This window comes from Pangasianodon hypophthalmus, chromosome 25, assembly GCF_027358585.1.
Source record: "Pangasianodon hypophthalmus isolate fPanHyp1 chromosome 25, fPanHyp1.pri, whole genome shotgun sequence".
Taxonomy (NCBI): domain Eukaryota; kingdom Metazoa; phylum Chordata; class Actinopteri; order Siluriformes; family Pangasiidae; genus Pangasianodon; species Pangasianodon hypophthalmus.
The window spans coordinates 16,369,237-16,390,537 of record NC_069734.1 but is presented as its reverse complement, the minus strand read 5'-3'; the positions used below and the strand labels follow the sequence as shown (position 1 = coordinate 16,390,537).

Genomic DNA, 21,301 nt, shown 5'->3' with positions numbered 1-21,301 from the left:
GATCACTGAACCCTGATTTCTCCCCTATTCTCTCTCTCTCTCTCTCTCTTTCTCTCTCTTTTTCTTCACTTTTTCTTAACAATACAGACACATTTTAAGTTTATCTTTATTTTTTAAACCCCTTTACGTTCCACTCATGAGATTTTTTTTTACCAGAGAGAATGGATTAGAAAGACGTAAGCCAGCAAATGGAATCAGAATCTTCCTGGAAAGCTTTGTGTGTGTTTCCCCAGAGAGAACAATATTAGCTTGGGCCTCATTCAATCATTACAATGGATTTTTTTTTTTTTTCAATTTTAAGAGTGCTAATATCATGATTAACAGGCATTTTCCTGATCAGCTAATTGTCAAAACGTAATGTTTGGTTGGTACGTACTCCCATGATTAACAAGAGGTTAAAGTTATGAATAATTAACTACCTGCAAGATGTTAGTTAACTGGCTTGTAGAGTGTTTCTGTCCTCAGTGGCGGTCAACTGCTTATATAGTACTTTATAAGAGTTTGTTTTATTGGGTGTGCTGGTATAGGAAAATAATCAATGACAGGCAGGTGGCAGGTGTGATGTGGCTCGATGCGAAACGGAGTTACTACTATCTGTCCTGCAAGCTTTCCTATGGTGGAAAACCTGAAGTTGCAGCTTTACCTCTGACTATTACAAAGCACTGAAACTGGAGACTCCTTCCATAAATGGCGTTCCTCTTTCAGCTGCTCCCGTTAGGGGTCGCCACAGCAGGTCATTGGTCTGCCTATTTGACTTGGCACAGTTTTTACGCCGGATGCCCTTCCTGACGCAACCCTCCCCAATTTTATCCAGGCTTGGGACCAGCACTGAGAGCGCACTGTTGCACGCAACCCCAGTGGCTGGAGTTGGTTCCCTGGCCGAGAATCGAACCTGGGCCGCAGCAGTGAGAGCACTTTGGCCTAACCACTAGTCCTCCAGGGACCTAGACTCCTTCTGTAAATGTTTTCCATAAATTAAACATTTCACCATATGGGAACACTTCAATCCTCCTTTTTTTGGGGGCTGGACTTTTGTCCTACAGACAACAACACATTCTTATTACATGTTAATATTCATAGGGAAGTAAGGGGTCTCAAATCAAACAAATGATCACAAGCCTGAAGAGCCTTCAGGAGAAACCGCCAGGTATAGTACCCAAAATGTCTGATGAACTCATTTCAAAGACTTCACACAACGATGTGTCCCGAAATAGTATTTCATACTTAACTTTGTTTTAACTAAACTGGTCTAAGTTTTCCTTGCACTGGGAAAAATTTTTAATTTTTCCCTTAAAGGCTTCACTTTAAATTTGTGGATTGAGGAAACAATTAAACCAAACCAATGAAAACATCATAAACTTCCTGTACTTCATAAATATGGTTGGGAATTAAATACTGGGAATTGGGAATGAATTATTTTATGACTTCTACATTATCGAGCCAGTATAAAAACATTTTAGATTTCCAAACATTAGTTTTCCAAAATTAAATGTTAAAGAAAAATGTTTGTATGTGTAAAGGGTTAATGAAGGGCACATTAAATTTTTAATGGAAAAGAGACACCCCCCTAATTTTAAAATAGGAACATCACCAGTGAAGTTGTCCATGCACATGCGTATGTGTGTATATGACGCGCCAAAGGAACGACACTCATTTTGTCTGTCTCTATTGTTTCACAGGTAAAGTAATATACATATATATATATATATATATATATATATATATATATATATATATATATATATATACATATATACTTTAAACATTTTTTCTGTTGATTAACGTGACTTTGTTGACGTGATTAAAAGTGATCACGAAGTGTGTTGAGTGACTGCGCAATTCTAATATGTTTCGGAGAATCTAATTTTGCCGAATGCTAAATTGAGGCCGAATTTAATTGAGGTCATAGGTGTAAATGATTAACGCTGTCTTAAGTTCATTTAAGAGTGTACCATATAATGTTCGTGTATGGCAAAATGTCTGTAATTTTAAACACATTAGCAATGAGTTGTTTGCTATGTAGTGGTACAGCTAACCGTGCACCTGTTGTATTAGCTGTTCAGTAGCCATATTGAATGCTATGCATGCACATGCTCAGTGTGTAACCCGATGCAAATCACATTGTAAACGTTCTAAATGCAACAGTGGTTGATGTATTTCTCTTGATATGTGTGTTTGTGACACATTTGTGTTTGGTTCTTTTGAGTAATATGAGACACTTGTTAAGTGAACTAGGAACTTTGGTTTACTCTTTAAGTTTTGTATATGGAATTTGTTGGCGCACATATTCTGCTCTCTGTGTGTTATGTAACTCCATGTTTTATTATGTGAAATAAGTAAGGTAAATGGATGCATATGTATACGTGTATGTTGTGTGTATGTATTCATATCACGTTATGTTGTGTGTACTGTATCCATATGACGTTATCCCATGTATAGATGTCATGTAACATGAGAAGTGTTCATAGTTACTAATAGGTTCGATCTCAGAAGAAAATGACGCGCCAAGGGAACGACACTCATTTTGTCTGTCTCTATTGTTTCACAGTTTCACAGGTACACAGTGCTTAACCGCCTGTGTGTCCTTAGTTGCCGACCCAGATATCCCCTAGGTCTGAGGCCGGTAACATATGTCAGGAAAGAAAGCAGGATATTATGTAAGAGACCACTTTCCAGACAAAAATCATAATGAAGGCTGCTGGGTTTTGCATGCACAGTGCGACAGTCAAAGTCTCTAGAAGAACTGTCGATGGTTCTGTGAGATACTCAGTAAAACTTACAGCTCATTTCCTTATAAAACTTCACAAATTGTACCTGAGAATACTATTTTTTTTTTAAAAAAAGCGAAGGATCGTCACACCAAATATTGACTTTGTTTCATTTATTACTGTTTACTGCTCTTTACAGTTTTTTTTTCTTTATATCTTCTCTCCCTATGGGTTTTCTCGGGGTTCTCCAGTTTGACTGGTGTCTCATCCAGAGTGGATTTCCGAACACTCCCAGTATTCCCGGGATAGACTCCGGATCCACAGTGACCCTGTCTGTTTACTGAAGGTGACGAATGATGAATGATCTACGTGTAGAGCAATATAAATGAATAGTAAAGGAAATGTGTACCTTCAGTTGAATCTTAAATCTTAAATTTAAATACTTTTTGTTTGGCATATTTGTGGCGTAATTTCTGACAATCCTTCAGTCATTGAATTATCATGGATTAAATTAGGAAGCAATGATAATATTTTGGTGGCAGTGCTTCAGAAAAAGAAAAAAAATTCCTGCGTGCTGAGTGAAAAAGGTCTCCAGTGTACTACATTTCATCTTTGGTTCACTACTCATCACTGAATCTGCCCGTTTAAACACACTAGTCATGTTAAAAGTATGTGAAGCACATCATTTGTCTCTTGGCTTGTCTCAGTCTCTCCTCATTGACAATCACTGATTTTACTCAAACCCCTTCTGAAGGCAGAACAGGTTAGAACAGTTTAAGACAATGGAGATGGGTTCTAGCTCTGCTCTTACACTATCTTATAAATTATACTACTACTTTAATTCTTCTACTACTGTTCCCTGAAACACACATTTGTATATTGCCATGAATAGATAAACTGTTTATGCATAACTAGCTACACACAGGATGTTAGCTAGCCCTCGTATTGCATTTCTCTCATCAGCTAGCTAGCAAGCATGTAGCTAGTCTTCTTATTTTAGTGACTGGGTAGAAACTACAATATTATATTATAACTAAATATGAAACTACTCATATTTATATTAAGAGTGAAGTAAAAAGTAGCCAGGTAGCTCGCTAATAATGTTGTTTGCTAGCTACTTAATGTTATGCTACGACACCAGACAACAAGACTGGCTGGAGCTGGCTCTCTGTGATGAACAGCTTCACTATAACATTTATAACAACAAGAAAACACTGTATGCTAAATACTAAACATTAAGACTGTGTTTTATATTTCTGAGGTATTTTTTGAGGTATTAGCAGCTTTCAGATTCGCTTTTAATAAACAGAAAAGCAAGTCGTTCTCCTTCACAGGTAAAATATTATAACGACATTTAATGAACATCTGGAACGGGTGTTGTTCTTTAAATGAATGGCTCGGCACACATTGTCCTCGGTTTTAACAAATCATATAAAAGAGAATGTGTTGGACCTTTTCCAGTTCAAGCTGTGAGAGAGACAACGGCGGCTCTGTGTCTCACAGCCTACCGGTCTCATTAATAAAAAAACAACAGAATAGCTCCGTTGAGAGAGAAAAGGAAAAAAGTGTGTGTCTTGCTAGTACACCCACTATCTTTCACACACACACACACACACACACACACACACACACACACACTAAAGGAAATAAAAAGAAATGTTGTAATCAGTAGTAAAGCTCTGGGGCTGATCCACCTAGAGACACTCTGGGAGTTATCTGGGGTTCATTAACGTGTGTGTATGAGACTAGTACACCAGCCCACGCTAAAACCTACACACACACACACACACACACACACACACACACACACACACACACACACACTGAAGTGATGTATTCAGCTGGACACTTCTTGTGATTAATCTCCCTGCTGGTGGACTTTGGAGGTTTATCTGAGCTGTAAATGTGTTTACTGATGAAGTAACCACACAGTGAATTAATGTTTATAGCGTTTCCACTATAAAGTCATTCTTGAAAATTTAATTTGAGTCACTGCCACAATGATGCCACGCTTTATTAACACACAGCGTTACGGGACAGCTTATTGGAAAATCTCTAATGTCCTAACTCAGTTTGAAAATTGCTTACAATTGCTTTTAAATAACAACCAAATGACTATATTAGCATGTGGTATTGACGTGATTACATTGTGGATCTCCTTACAGTTTAGATACATCAATATCACGTACAATACACATACTTCATAATTAAAAAAAAAGTAATTTTCATCATAAGAATTGTCCATGATGAGCTGGGCTGTCTATATCCATCTCTCTCACTCTAGAGCAGAAACGAAGCATTAGCTATGGGACAATAACCTTTTTTGTCTTGTTTTTATTGGTCTGAATAGAAAATGTAGCTTCTGGGTCGATAATGGTTCATTAATCATCTCCAGGTATTAATGACCTCACTGATGTTTCTTGGCCCTGCCTCGCTCCCTAAAGACTTAAAGAAAACTCGTGTGCTCTTGCGACGCACTCCGTTCGATTTTCCCTCTCGGCGTTTGAGCGATGGTGTGTGAACTGAGCTCGGCAAAAACTCAACAGCTTGTTTTGTCACGTGCTTTGCTTCGAGGCAGTTAAAGAGCGTGTGGTTGTCACGTTGATTGAAATGTAGCTGTGGCGCGCACTAGATAAATGGCTCTGACTCAAACTGTTATTCTTTCTTCTCATCAGTCATCCAAGTGAAAAAGCAGTGAGGTCATAGTTTAGACCGAGATGTTTTCAGCGCACTGATTGGCTCTGATGGATGTGTGCATGTGTGTGTGAGTGACTTCATATCACAAACATAAGGGCCTATACTACTGCTAGGTTCTATCCCAGCCTCAAAATGAAAACTTGAGTTAAAGAGTGAGATGTTGGGCATCAGGTTTGGACATCATTTCTTAAATATTCATTGGGCTTGGAGGTCAAGGGGTCGAATTTCATGTTCAGGTTCAGCTTTTCTCAGAGCTTCATTATTCCCCTCTCACCATTAACAGATTTTTGGCCTGCTTTCCAAGTGCTTTAGTTTTCCTCCTTACTTTTATTACCTTCAGTGTTCTCATTGGTGTTCTTGGCTTGTACAGTCCTCATTGCAAAACATGATACGACTCAATTTGGGCCAGGACATCCTTACGGATTAGTGTATCTGAAAATAAAGTCATGTGTTTGGGAATCATTTACATTTATCTGATAAATAGAAAAGTGTTCGCCTCATCACAAGTTCAAATACTAACAATGCTACAGAGACTAAATGGCTGTGCTTTGGGTGGGAGGGACATCATCATTCTCTCCCCTGTCAATCACAGCAGCACTAGCCAATCACGGGTGTCTATGACAGATCAACTTTTCAGAAATCCGCTTACAATTTGCCAAACAGATTGGAAATATGCCTATAGATGAAGACAAGGTCAACGTTTCCAGTTTTTCTCTCGGTGCCGTAAGCACCCAGCATGGACGGGTTCTCACAGGGGTTCTGACCCTTTCGCCTGAGACGAGTGCGACTCTGTTGGGAACACAGCAGCGTCCTAAATCCCTTCCCACAAGAGGGCATGGAGGTCAGGGACATTCTATGAAAGAGTAGACTGTGTATATACTGAAATAATTCAGTTTCATATGAGGAATGTTTACCAAACTGAAAGTTATCTAGCACTAACATAACACATCCTACACCTTGGCTCGAACACATCCTGAAAGATAACGCATTGTGTAAGATAACACAATAATATATTGTTTTAGCTAGCATTAGTTAGTCAGATATTTACAAAAGTAAATTAACTGTAAGTTAAATTAACACTGATCCTCCATCTTGTCACTATTTTCCCCACTGAGTGAAAAATACAGGAAGTACGCACTCATGCTGGTGTAGGCCATCGATTAGTCAAATGCAAATGCAATTGTCCTGAAATGATCTCTTTCCGTTCTTTCTGGAACTGAAAGATTAACGTATTAGCATGCTAAGGTGTGTTTGAATGTGTCAGTAAGTGAAAGTTTGCTTGTTTGCATTTTCACGAAAGAAGTGCTGCCACATCAGGTTTTAGCTCGTATTGGAAAAAAGAAGTACTCTTATGTAGCTAACATAACACATTCTGAACGATAATTCATGGAACTTTATAGCTAGCGTTCATTAGCTAGCGAAGTTAACCATCTGCATACTACAAGTGACAAGAATGTGGCTAAGCACGCTATAATATACTTTTTTCTAACAGTTGATCTTATTCCCGGCACGTCTTCTCAGTAGACCTTCTTGATGAAATGGATCGTATAATTTAATACAGATTACAATCTTTACAATCCATTTTGTATGTAAAACACATATTGTTCTGGGCTTTAACCATTGCTCAGCACTAGCAAAACAGATCTTTTTATCCTGAGAACCTTCTTCCATGACCTCCACTCTCTGTTTCTGCTTGAAAACTCGCACGCCAGCTGGGTAATTCACACACCACACCATTCAGAGCATTCTCTCACAGGCGAACTAAAGCTGCGTAAACAGGTATTAAAGTATCAGATGCTGCTCAGGATAGTGGGTATGGCACTGCTTTGTGGTTTGTGCTTCATTCCTGTACTGGGATTTAAGGGATTCTGTAACAAATAGACCCGGGATCAGGACGCAGTAAAGAGTGAAATCTTGCTTTGCGTTTTCTCAGTGCTGCCTTTGCATTTCGGAGAAGATTTAGAGCTCCTTACCATTTGGCCTTTACGTGGGAAAAGTTATGATGACATCATGATGACATTGTTACCATCCACAATGCTGTTCTAGCTGCTGATAGTGATAGTGCAGTGGGATTTAGCTCTCCTTTCATCTGTTCTTCAAGTGAGTGATGCAGCAGAGCTTTAGTCCTTTAGTCTGTCCAGCTCTCTCACCTCCTCTTAGGTACAGATTTCCTAAGCTACAACTTTCCTTCTAATACAGCCATCAACACAAATAATTCAGGATAAATATCTATGTTTACGTGTCTGAGCTTTCGAAGCATGTTTTAAAAAGCCTGAGAGAATGAGGAAAAACTACCAAAGGTTCACACGGGATGATTTACCGCACGTCACCTTAAACTGAGACTAACCAGGCGGCACAAAGAGCAGCTAATTTTACCCTCGGCGTAATTACGGTCCTGGCTTTGACCCCTGCGCGGCTGCGTCTGAACGTAATTACACGTTTTCAATGAGCCCAAATAACAGGCCTACAAAGGCCATGTCATGCTATCCAGAATCCTATTGGTTTTGATTTTACGAAAGCATTCTTCTCTTTTTTTTTTTTTTCCCCCTTCCTGGCAGATTAGCGTGGTTCTCAAAAAAGAAGTCCAAAATTTCTCAAAAATTATTCTTAATGCATCTGGAGAACAGATCTGCAGGTCTAACGCTTTGCCAAAAGGTTTAAATCGAATTTCGCAGGTTAACGTGTTCAAATATCTTTCCATCTTTCCACAAAAACGGAGCACTTAACAGAAGGAACAATGTTGGAGCGCTCCGATGCGTGTGACCGAAGTTCGGTGGGCTTCAGTCGTGGTTTGCAATCATACACTCCGCCAGAACTTGACCCAACACACACCTGGGCCTGATCCAATCCGTTCAAGACAGACGCCATGGGTCTACTCGGGAATGAGAAAAGAAAGGAAAAAAAAAAACACTGGTGATTGTTAATAAATCAAATCCAACCATGCACTCCACCCAGCTGTGGAAAATAAAAAAAAATGCCTCTCTTCTACTTTTTCCATTGAATTTGTCTGGAACGTGAGTTTAGGTGGATGTTTAATCGTTGCTCAATTTGTCTAAGCGCATTATGTTCTTTTGTTGGTGCACATGAACTTGAAATGGGACAAGAATGATACACACACACAAACTCGCACACACACACAATCAATGGGATTAACATTACACATTAACACAAATCAAAAATCTAAAACAGTGTACTGGACTTTGATTGTTCACACGAGTTCATTCGTTTGTCTTTGGTAACTGCGTATCCTGATCAGGATAGCCTGAATTATTTTCATATTTTAGGAACAGAACCAGCTAAGTTCAATTGAAAACATGGTGAGTTGCTTCACAGAGTGGGACGGATTGCTCAGAATTCCTTCAGGATCCAAGTTTCTTCCATATTGTCTCAGGGAATTTTTCCTTGCTACTGTCACCTCTGGATTGCTCATTAGGGATCTAAATCTAAATTCATATCTGGATTTCTGTAAAGCTGCTTTGTGACAAGGTCCATTGTTAAAAGCTCTATATAAGTAAAATTGAATTGAATTGAATTGACCGTATGCCAAAAATTAAGATTATCTTCTAGGAATAATTGTTAACTATCTAGTTTTGATGTAAATATCTGCCATTAAAGGAAAATGGTTCAAAGTCCATAAACCAGAATATCCAAGCATTAAATTAAAAAAAATACACCAAATCATAGGCTACAAGCGATGAAAGCACAGGTCAGAATAACCACAATCAGAAAAAGCACCTGGAAAGCACTCAGACTTGATAGCAGTGGCTTGGAGTGTCACCTTTAGACCGATCAGATTCAAGAATTCAACAGCGTTTTGATTCAGTTGAATCAATATTTCCACGCTTAACAAGAATTACAAGGTTTAGCTAGATTTGGTTTTTTTTGTTTTTTTTTTGCAAGTTTTTGGTACATATTCTGTGCCCTGTCCTCCAACCTTCATTAGGAGAAAACATTTGGCCTGCTAAGAAGTCTCCGAGATGTTCCTCAGCTCAATTCGCAGCACAGCAAATAGCTATAAATCAGTTCATTTACCTCCTGCACATGCTAACGGCTCACCATAGCTCACTGATATATATCATAGCCACTGGCGCGAACGCCTCAGATCAGATCCATATGTGAGCAGGCCATGATGTCATCCCTCACGGATATTCTCCAGAATAGGGCCTTGTACACGCTCCGATCTATAAACAGCACATCTGACGAGTTAAACATCTCTGTAATCAGATGCTGAACTGAGGTCAATTCTGCAAAATGGGCGACATCCTCCTAACCTCTGACCCCTGACCCCGCTCAGCTCGGCCCCCCGTGACCCGCATGTGGCAGTGATCAGAGCCAATCAGACAGCAGAAACTGTGATGGGGAGGAAGGTAATGGAAACCAGATTGAGAATGAGAGACAACGCACCAACCCACCCACCCACACACACACACACACACACACACACACACACACACACACACACACACACACACACACAACAGACTCATAGACATGAACTTAACTCACTATATGACACTTTAACCACCTGATAAGTGTAAAAATTCAGTGTGTAAATGCGTGTGGTTTCTGAAAGAAATTTTCGGTTTTTGGTTACACTGTATTTTAAAGGAATTGAATCAAATCCTCTCATTTCTAAAGTTATCTCCATTTCTCTTTCTCTCTCTTGCACTTTCACACACTTTATGGCTTTTGGAAGGAAACATGAGCATCCATCGCAACCAAGAGTTCAAATTAGGGCTGTCATAACCAATTTTACTGTTTTAATATTAGTTGAATTTCATAATTTACATATTTGATGGCAAAAACTCTGTTGATTTTTTACAATTCTGGTTTCTACTTTCGGTTTTCTAACACAAATGTAATAAAACTGTTTTGTTTGCGTTATTTGATGTAGAAAAAGAGTCCTAAATAAATGACATTTATATGTCATTATATGTCATTTATAGCAAATTTCAGCAAATTTTCAATTCAAAGGCATTAAATAAACAATATATAGCTAATAATAAAATATTTTTAAAATATGCCTTAATTAAACAAAGTACATTGTGTAATAATATATGATATGGTGACATTTTCAGTAAGGAGATGTTTATTTACCATTTATGGAAGGAGTCTCTAGTGTCAGTAAGTTTCCTGCCAAGGGAAAATCTTTGTGTGTGTGTGTGTGTGTGTGTTTTATTTTTATTTTTTTCTTATTAACCTCGAGGAGAGGCTGGAGAAGGAAGGACAGTTTATACCTGCTATAGTGTAAGTGATTACGGGAACTAAATTGTTTTGTGGATGTTCCACAACATTTAACGTAACCATAAATGGATAAAAAGTACTGTGTCGTGTTCTTTAATATAAAAAAAAAAAAAAAAACTGCGTTAACAAATTGCTGTGGTATATTCTAATTTTAATTACATTTTTTTAAAGGAATTTCACAGCCCTAGTTCAAATATGTCCAAAGCACACAGCAACTTCCTGAAACTGGCACCACACACACACACACACACACACACACACACACACACAGTAGACCAAAGAGAAACAGAAAAGCAGACAGACACCGATGAAACTGAGTAAACCAACTCCGAGTCAAACAAAGCCCAGTCACAATAGCACAGTGTGCAAACACTCTTTCAACTCCTTCATCGCACTCACACACACACACACACACACACACACACACGCACCATTTCCACCACTGAAATAATGGCATGTTCATTCACCTTTGGTATTAACACACACTGCAGCAGCTGTATAACCAAAGAGGCCTCTCAGAGCTTTAATGAGGTTTTCCATTATACTCTAGTTTAATTAAAGGTCAAAGGGCACAGAGCAGCTCTTACACACATAACGTAGGAGACGGATCATTTTTCGTTTCCTCAAATCACTTTAGCCACCTGGCAATCACTTCGGATTAAAAGAGAAAGTTTACACACAAATGGAGTCGATCAGCTCCGACATGTTAGGTGTCTTTTTCTCCCTTATTTTGGCACGGCATGTCTAAATCCACTCAAAAGATAAAGCGTAGATATGAAAATCTATTATTCGAACTATACTAAAATCTAAATTGTACAGTTGCACTGTATAATTTCTACCTTTAAACTATAGGCCAAGCTGAGTCATACTTTTTAATCAGTTTATAATTACATTCAGTGTTGCTTTCTGTTATATATCATGTTATAGCAGCTATAAGCAGTCATTCCCTGATCCGTGTCTCTTTTTTTCCTTTCCACAACCTGATCAAAATGAAAGGTAGAAGAGTGCGTAGAGAGAAAGAGACTCATATGCATCCCTCTTTTTCAACACGCACACACACCTCCTTAATTCACACATGCTGTGAAGGTCGTATTCTTCACTGCGGAAAGCTGTTAAACTCACCACACACACTTTTACTGCTTACAACCAGAAACCAGGCTCATCATGACATTCGGCCACACTTATTATGGCCTCACGAATCAGGTCAGAGAGACGCCCAGAGCGCCGCAGCCCACAGAAATGGCCGACTGACACGAGGCTCCGGCTGACCTCCTGCTGCAGGGGAAACACAAAGTGACTGGAGATGGAAAGTAGTGGGAAGTACTCTGGGAAAGTCCTGAATCTGATTTTAGAAAAACAGCACCTCCTCAGACCTCAGTGGACTGGAAAGCCCCGGGTTTGAGTCCACAGTCTGAACCGAACTCAGACAGTCTCAGAGGGCCGACTGGAGAAGAAACACAGGGTCTCATTTATCAAAGTGGATACGAACAAATTTATTCGTAAATCATTCACAGGAGCATTTATTTTTAAAAATTTCCCGCTGCTGTGTTCTCGAAAATCCAGTTCTGGAAAAAATGATCATAATGTTACGAGAGCTCCTGAGTTCCTAAAATTTACATATGAAGAGTCACTAACGTGAACTTAGATAGGTTTACGCTGTCAAGTTTAAATCTCTTATTAGTTTCAATTACAAACAAATTGAATTAACATTTCATATTAATGAGAGAGCAATCCAAAGTAAAAGAAAATCTGCATCATCATTTGTAAATCTGGCAAGAATTTTTTGTTCCATTAGCCTAGGAACATAAATGTGTCGTGGAGAAAGAGCAATACCATCTCACGTTTTCAAACGTATTATTAATTATTTTTTTAAAGCATAAGTTGAGGGGCGGGGTTTAGCTACTAAACATAGGTACACCTCGTTTTCTAGCATTCTCACAAATTTAATGTGAGATCACATTAAAGATATATACGAAAAGAAGACAACCAGGTAGAGCATGGGACTCTTGATCTCACGATCATGGGATTGAGCCCAACCCAGGCTAGTGCACTCTCAGTGCCAGTCCTAAGCCCGGATAAATGGGGAGGGTTGCATCAGGAAGGGCATCTGTTGTAAAAACCTGTGCCAAATAAATATGCAGACAATGGAAGGTGATCCACTCTGGCAACCCTAAGAGGAGAAGCCAAAAGAACGACAACAACAATAGCGAAAAGAAGACAACCAGCACAGCTTGGTTCATCAAAGCAAACTGCAAATTTGTAAGAATGTCGGTGTTTGAGCCAAGAACGGCCAGGTTTAACAGTTGTCGATCAGCTTCCTTCTTGTAAAATTCAACACAAATTGTTCTCGATTATCAGACTTCCTCCATGTTTGGCATGGTTTCACACTAGATGCCACCAACTCCATCCTGGTCAGGGTTGCATCGGATCTGGAGCTGCTTCTACCAACCGTTTACTTGGTGAGTGAAGTAAACGGTTTTGAACTATTTGTCCCGTATCAAACTAAAAAACAATTAAGTCTTTGAGCCAACTGTAAACTATAAATCTGACTATGGTAATGGTTTCCCAAAATAATTAATCTGCCCATATATTCGTAAGAATTCTGAGGAGAAGAGCAATGGCACATAGCTTGCCCTCTTTTCAGTCAAGGTGTGTGCAAATCAAACCAACGCAGTGTATTATGGGTATGTAGTGTCCTCTGGTGTACATCTGTACACTGAACATTGCAGCGCTTTGACTCGAATCAAAATCAAAAGAGTTGACTTGTGCCAGCAAACAAAGGTCATTTCCCTAATGTTAGCATTTGGGTATTTCTGGGAGCTTCTACTTTGGTTAACAAACTCAGTTCTCTTCCTGAGGCATTCTGGGAACCTTAAAACATGGTGTTCTCGTATAGTTATATGACAACTGAATGTTCACAATCTTAATTGTGGTTTTTTTTTCTTTGTTTTAAAGAGAACAAGCGAGAACATGCCAACCAGACAGGTTAACAGGTTTTTTATCGAGATGGTTCAGAGAATGTTCCTCTAATAATTTAAAAGTTACCAGAACATTGCAGCGGAACGTTCTCTGGAAAATCAAATGGGAATAGGAAGAGATTTGTTTACCAAAACAAAAAAAAAAATTTCCAGAATGTTCTGGGAACATTAGCACATTAGCATCACTACACACTACTACACAATAGCAGACCCCAAAAATAGTGCACTATATAGTATATATGTCATAATTTCAGGGCTCAGGGCCACTCCATGCTTTCAGACAGGTATAAAATGGCAAAACTACAAAATAGTGCACTACATAGTGAACAAGGGCTGTCTAATAGGAATTGTAACAAGCCCCTGATTGGCTGGGAAACATCATTGCATTTTATGTATTTTAACATTTTTTTTTTAATATGGATACACTTTATTTTCTTCTTAAAGTATCTATAAGATGTATCTTTAAGTCAGGTGACACATTTTTGCTCGTATTTCTACATTTTAACTCGGAATAATTGTGCGCGCGCACACACCGCCATCTTGTGGCCATACAACCCAAAGTAAAATTCTCTTCTCGCGCATGCGCAGTGGCGAGCCGGCACGGTTAAAAAGAAAAACATGGCCGCCTCCACAGTGTGTCGTTCTGTGCGCTGCGTGTCTAAAGCTTTACCTCGGCTCAACACGTCTTGGACAATCGTCAACTCCTGTAGATATGAAAATGTCTCCGCTCCGACTTTAACGTGGTGTCGTTTTTATATTTCTGGACTGGATACGAGTCGAAGGAGAGAAGAAAACAGTGTGACATTGAGGGGGTGTGCAGGTACGGCGTTAAGTGCAGGCTGAATGCCAAACGCATTAACACTTACTACGTAGGTGCACTTCCTGTTGTAGAAATAGTGGCGTTTCGCGCCCTATCCTAGTGCACTTATTTTGAAATCGGAGCAATTTGGGATTTAGACAGTATTAACTCGGCGCAACTGTCAAATGAGTCGTGTTTTGTTGTATGTTTCTGACGTCATGACGTTTTAGATGGAAAAAAAAGCTTTTTAAAATGTTTTTACGAAGGAATAGTTTCTTAAAAGGCATTCTCTTGGGTCTGGAAAGCAGGGATGATGCAAGGGACCTATGGGATTGCAAATTCAAGGCTAGACATGGACTGAGGTTTATGAAGTGTTTACATTCACATTAATACACATGAACAATGAAGAAGCACTCAATCCACAATTTATCATCTATCATCTATCTTACTTAAGTCAAGTTTGTCTTCCTGATATTGTATTGCAATATGATATTATACAGTGCCTTGCATAAGTATTCGCCCCCTTGAACTTTCCTACATTTTGTCCTTTTACAACCTGAAAATGACATGGACTTAACTGAAATTTGTACCATTTGATTTACACAGTATATTTAACATGTGAACATAAGTATTCACCCCCCAGGTCAGTACGCAACAGAACGTTATACGGCTGCGATTGCAGCTGCACGTCTTCTGGATCCTGATATTTTTGCCCATTCTTCTTGGAAAAATTGCTGAAGCTCTGTCAGATTTCTTGGACACTGAACAACGTTCATGTTCCTGGCTTTTGTCTAGATTCATGACATAAAATCACAATTACATCAATTTAAATTCTGTGAAATGCAGAAAAGTTCAAGGGGGGTGAATACTTATGCAAGACACCATGTATCATCATAATGTTTTTTTTTTTTTTTTTTTTTAACAAATTGCTTTTTGAATATCAGGTTCTATTATCGCTAATTGACTTTTTTGATTTGTGTGTGTGTTACAGGGTTTAAGAGCCTCTGTATTTTCAGCTTACGCACCTTCCACAGCAGCTCGGTGTGCCATGAGCAGCAGGATCTCTACAGCGTGTTGGGAATCCCACGCACCGCCACACAGAAGGAGATCAAGAAAGCGTACTATCAGGTCAGTAGTGCATTTCAGCATCAAAATGGGATGTTTTTCCTGCTCCAGAACACATAATGAGAGAGATTAGTGACTACTCGCTTCTTCTTGGATTCCAAACAATACAACATTGCTGATAAAATTCAGGCAGGTCAGTATCATCTGGCCAACATTTACAGTTTAGCATAGCATTTACAATTTTTGACCTTTTGGCCCGCCACGTGAAAACGACACTTTTCTTCATTTTAAAAATCGATCTGGCGGAAAAGCCAATTAACCGAAGGGGAAAGGACGTGGAGTTGTGAAAGAATTAACCGAAGGGGAAAGGACGTGGAGTTGTGAAAGAATTAACCGAAGGGGAAAGGACGTGGAGTTGTGAAAGAAGCATTTGTTTCTGGTAACAGTTACTTACACTTCTCAGTTTAGTGCTACAGCTTGTCTTTTTGTTATCAACAAGCTAGCCAGCTGAAGTTAGTGATATCTTCTCAAAACAGTGTGGTCTGTATGGTCAGTGTTATAGATTTGACCAACCAATGTGTCTGTATGCTGTTTGATCTAAAGCAAGTGTGACTATAATCTCATATAAAAGTAGAGAGGTAGTTTATTTACTGTTGATGGCGTGAGAAACCATGTTCTAGACTTTCCGAGTAGGAATTCCAAGTTCTTTAACATATTACCTTTGTTACGTAAATCGTGTAGTTACAGTGACGCAATAACGATGTTTGTTTTCCTGCAGTTGGCGAAGAAATACCATCCCGATACAAACCCAGATGACCCGCAGGCCAAAGAGAAGTTCGCCAAGCTAGCAGAAGCATACGAGGTCAGGTTCAAGGAAAAGTGTGTTTTTTTTTTTTTTTTTTTTTTTTTTTTTTAAAGTAAACAAATGTGACCATTGCTTTTGTCAGGTTTGTTTTTCTTCCCAAATATATTAGATATTTGGTAATGAAGTTAATTAACATGTGCTGCTTTATTTTGTATGTGTGTGTGTATGTGTGTGTGAGCAGGTTCTGAGTGACGAAGTGAAAAGAAAGCAGTACGATACGTACGGTTCGGCGGGGCCGAGCGCAAGTGGGGCGGGGCAGCAGTACTGGAGGAGCGGAACCACCGTGGACCCAGAGGAGCTTTTCAGGAAGATCTTCGGGGAATTCGCCGGAGCGCAAGGCTTCGGAAATTTCAGCTCCATTTTCGAACAGCCGCTCGAGGTCAGCTACAGCACCAGAAACTTCCTGTCCGTACTGCATTTTTCTCTGCTGAAAATCACCAGCACGCGTTGTTCCCGTGTGCAGCACCGTCTGACGAGATTCTGAAATAGAGTTTGGTTATTTTTTAAGGAAGGAATAATATTGAGGTTTGGAGGAAATTGTATTTCAATTTTGAGAACTTTGAAAAGAGAAATAATTTTTCAAGCCCTAAAACTCACCCAACCTTTCTGTTGATTATATCAGAAACTGAGATATTTATTTGTACAGTTATTATATAATGATTTTTATTGTTAACAGAAAGTGTGTGTGTGTGTGTGTGTTTAGTACGTCATGGAGCTGACGTTCACCCAGGCAGCCAAAGGAGTGAACAAGGAGATCACAGTGAACATAGAGGACGACTGTCCACGTTGCCATGGCAAAGGTTACGAGCCAGGCACCAAAGTCACACACTGCCACTACTGTAACGGCACCGGCATGGTGAGAGCACCGTAGCAGCCGTCTCCATGGAGATTTCGGAGTTAAACGGATTTGAATATCGGTGTTAATATTTAATATAACTTAATACTGCGTGTCTATGTGTTTGTGTGTGTAGGAGTCGGTGAACACAGGCCCGTTTATGATGCGCTCCACGTGTCGGCGCTGCGGTGGGCGGGGCTCAATCATCATCACGCCCTGTGTGATGTGCAGAGGAACAGGCAACACCAAGCAGAAAAAGAGCCTCATGGTGCCTGTACCTGCAGGTGTGTTTACTTCCTAATGAGCCACACCTTTACACAGATTACTTTCAAATTTGAATAAAAGGATTAAGTATTGGAATGGATTTAAATATCGATAAGCGATAGCATGAACATTAGCAGGAGCTACACTGTGGTTCATCACATAATATCAAGGAAGGTGGAAATTATGTAGCTAAGAAAATCATATAATCAATGACGGCGTTGTGTGATGCGGCTTAATACGAAGCAGAGTTACAGTTGAGTTACAGTTACAGTGAAGTTAAGAAGACCAAAGCTTGTTGTGTTGTGACAAACCACAACGTCATCTGTCATGAAAACCGTCCTGACACTGGAGACTCCTTCCATAAATGTTGAATAAAGAATTGTGTAAATTTAACTGTGTGTATGGGCGTTTTTAGGAGTGGAGGACGGCCAGACGGTGAGGATGTCTTTAGGAAGTAAGCAGATCTACATCACGTTCAGAGTGAGTTTACCTTCAGCATGGCTGCTAACCGTTTCCTCAATCAGTAAACCGTAGTAATATTTCTATCTATTTCTGTCTATGATCCTACACTGGGGTTTGGTATTTTTTTCAGCATCAGATTGCATGAAGATTGTTGATTCCAAGACCCAAGAACTGTTAGATCAGAGTAGGACCTGTGTCACTGGGTTTAATATTTGCGCTCATTTGTGTCTCAGGTCCAGAGGAGTCCAGTGTTTCGGCGTAATGGGCCTGACATCCACTCTGATGTGATGATCTCCGTGGCTCAAGCCATCCTGGGAGGAACGGCTCGAGCCCAGGGCCTCTACGGGACGGTCGACATCGCGGTGAGACGTGTTCACCCTCAGCACACGCCTTATTCTAGTAGCTTCCACTGTGATGCGTTGACGAAAGAAATTTACACGGCTCCCAGTCAAGACTCTTTAGTTGAAAGTAATGTGTACATTTCATTATTAGAAGAAATATTCCTATAATTCATTGCCTGCTCCACAATTAGAATACATATACACTGAAAAACTGTATGATGATACACACAGTATATCACACACCTGGCTGTAGTGTTCTACTTCCTGTATCTGTCTATATGCAGTGACCTGTATGGCCACTAGAGGGTAGTATTGAGTTAAATAGCCAGATAAGAGTCTAGTTACCTAGTCACAGGTAAATGTATATATTATATACTTCTGTATTTTTAATATTTATATTTATTTTTTATCTAAAGTGAATTTCTCCCCCCTCCAGATCCCTCCCGGGATTCAAACAGACCAGAAGATCTGTCTTGGTGGTAAAGGAATCGCCCGGGTGAATGGGTACGGCTACGGAGACCACTACGTCCACATGAAGATCAAAGTGCCCAAGTAAGACACTTCTATACACACACACACACACACACACACACACACGTTCACAGTCAAATTCACAATCACATCCAGCTTAAAAATGTGTGACATCCAAAAAGTATGAATGTATATTAGTTTTTTTTTTTTTAGTTTGCTCCTGAACGCTTAAAAACTAAAATAGAGTGTGTTTTTCTTTTTTTCCTGGGTTTCCCTTTAAGGAAGCTGACCCGGAGGCAGCGGGATCTGATCCTGAGCTACGCTGAAGAGGAGACGGACGTAGAGGGATCCGTGAACGGAGTGACCCGATCAGCACCAGGTACAGCAAGTTTCCTTTACATGATTGGCCGAGAGATTTGCTTCTTTGCTTTTAGACTCGATCTGTGTAGCTAACTAAGAATGGAAGTCCATCTCAACTAAAGTCTTTTTCTGTAAATATCAACCTTAAGCTACATCAAGTTCTTCAGTGATGTACAGGATGCTGAATGTGTGGGACAGAAAAAAGACAGAGTTGGACAAAAGTGTGTGTGTGTGTGTGTGTGTGTGTGTGTGTAGCAGGCTCCCAGCACACAGCGAAGGAATCCAGAGAGGAACCGAAGAGTGACGAAGAGCAGCCCGAGAAGGAGGAGGGCGGATTTTTCAACAGACTGAAAAAGATGTTCTCCTGAAGGGTGCTGCAGGTAGGAGCTCTGCACGGTCGTGTCTCAAACGCAGTCATTACTTAAACTCCAGTTTGCCCGTCTCACTGTTATCCACGGTTTCTAGGTGAGAGACCTTTGAGCTCTTTGGAGTTCGGATGCACAGAAGCTCGCCACTCACCTCAGGAAGAGAGCGAGTCAGTGAAAGAGAGACACAGCGAGAGGAGGAATGAGAAGAAAGAGGCATCCAGAGAGCTCTTTCTGTTACTCAGCATTTGTTTATCAAAATCCTGGCGAGCACAGAGCTTCGGTTAAGGAGGATTCTGTAAACGAATTCTACGTAATGAAGTATGAACTGTTGTGAAGCTCAAAAATCATCAGAAATAATGGTTTATTAATGTCAACTCTTTATGCTGGTTAATGTGTATTTTTCTAATATATTAAAGAATGAAGTTTTCTGAAAATGATAACAAGTGATAACATTAAATATAACGGAAAAGAAAATAAAAAGTCCGATGTGTCTTTCTTGAATTAATAGATTTTGGCAAATTGCTGTGTTATAAGAGGAATAAAATCCTTTGGAACATGCTGTCATTGAACAGTAATCAACTTTGGGGTGAAAGGGTGACATGGGGCTCCAGAAACCAACACATCGTTGATTATTTTAATGCAACTTCCCACTTTGTCATGTTTTATTCCTCACGTATGCCGCTTCATCGCTGAAGATGAATGAACGAATGATTAAAAAAAATTGGAACTAAAATATACTGCAATAGTAAAAAAAGAATTGATTGCTTGATGAAGTATGGCATTTTTCAAAATTCTTCATATCACCCCTTATAAGACATAAGCTGAGTCTTAAATCACATCCTCCTGCACTATTCCAGACACCTTTTAGTGAGATATATATATATATCTGTCTGAGAAATATAAACTCAAGTAGTGCAGCAAGAAAAGCTGGATAATGGACTGTTTGCTTAATAAATAAAGAATTGCCTTCTCTTACGCTGCAGTAATAAAAATAGCAATACTCAACAGAAACGTGTTTATTTCACTGATTTGGTCTACTTGCAAGGTTTTAAGCTCCGCCCACTTGGCACAAACAGTAAAACTACATAAACTACATTATATTTTTAAAACTGTTTTTTCCTCAATTTTTTTTTTAATCTGTATTCAGAACCAAAAATCCATGAAACCATGAAACTGTATAATACTGTTTGTAATTAGTATAATAGTATAATACTGTATAATATAATTAGAAGTATTTTACAGAGGAATTTTCCAAAATGATGATTATTTTTGGCTTTACATTAGATTTTATCCTAAAAGAAAAAAAAAGAAACTCTTGTAAAAGTCTTTCTCTTGAGAATGTCTTTACAGTGAAATAAATATTTTAATTCTAACTTGAAAAGACTTTTTTTTTTTTTGTTGCTGTAATAACATTGTATAAATAGATAAAAAAAAATAAATACTGGAAGCAAATAAGATTGATTGTGATTTTTTAATGTACTGTGTTGTTGTGCGTATTAAAAAAAACACACACAACTTTTCCACTTTACCTCAAAAGAAATCAATCAACCAGGACATGTGGTGTCCAGTGTTTACTTTTTTAGCTTTGCTCTGGAGTAATGGAAGTGTATCTTATCCAAAAATAATTTCAACACACACTACCAACACACACGGCCTCAAATCACATCCTGTCCTTCAGTAGTGTGTGCATCAGGACATCGCCCGGCCTCTTGTTTTCTCTCAGCTCATGCTTCCAAGATTCACAAAATTACAGGGTTAAGAATCCGAATAGAGTGTGTGCCCAGGTAATGCAAATATATCTAACTGTAGTAAGCTCATCATAGCTTTAAGGAGGCAGAGTTGAA

At 39.3% G+C, this 21,301-nt stretch overlaps 1 protein-coding gene across 2 annotated transcripts; it reads left to right on the top strand.

The window, feature by feature from the left end:
- The first annotated feature begins 14,217 nt into the window (after positions 1-14,217).
- dnaja3b (DnaJ heat shock protein family (Hsp40) member A3b) lies at positions 14,218-20,623 on the top strand. 2 transcript variants are annotated; one of them, XM_026947992.3, is made up of 12 exons: positions 14,218-14,447; positions 15,418-15,554; positions 16,270-16,353; positions 16,538-16,735; positions 17,060-17,212; positions 17,328-17,475; positions 17,871-17,935; positions 18,151-18,279; positions 18,695-18,810; positions 19,011-19,108; positions 19,348-19,469; positions 19,555-20,623. In XM_026947992.3, the coding sequence occupies exons 1-11, from the start codon at positions 14,246-14,248 to the stop codon at positions 19,455-19,457; spliced, it is 1,440 nt and encodes a 479-aa protein (XP_026803793.1). In that variant the 5' UTR covers positions 14,218-14,245; the 3' UTR covers positions 19,458-19,469; positions 19,555-20,623. The 2 variants fall into 2 exon arrangements, with proteins under 2 accessions (XP_026803793.1, XP_026803792.1); XM_026947991.3 differs by having other exon boundaries at positions 19,345-19,469; positions 19,555-20,621.
- The last annotated feature ends 678 nt before the right edge of the window (positions 20,624-21,301 follow it).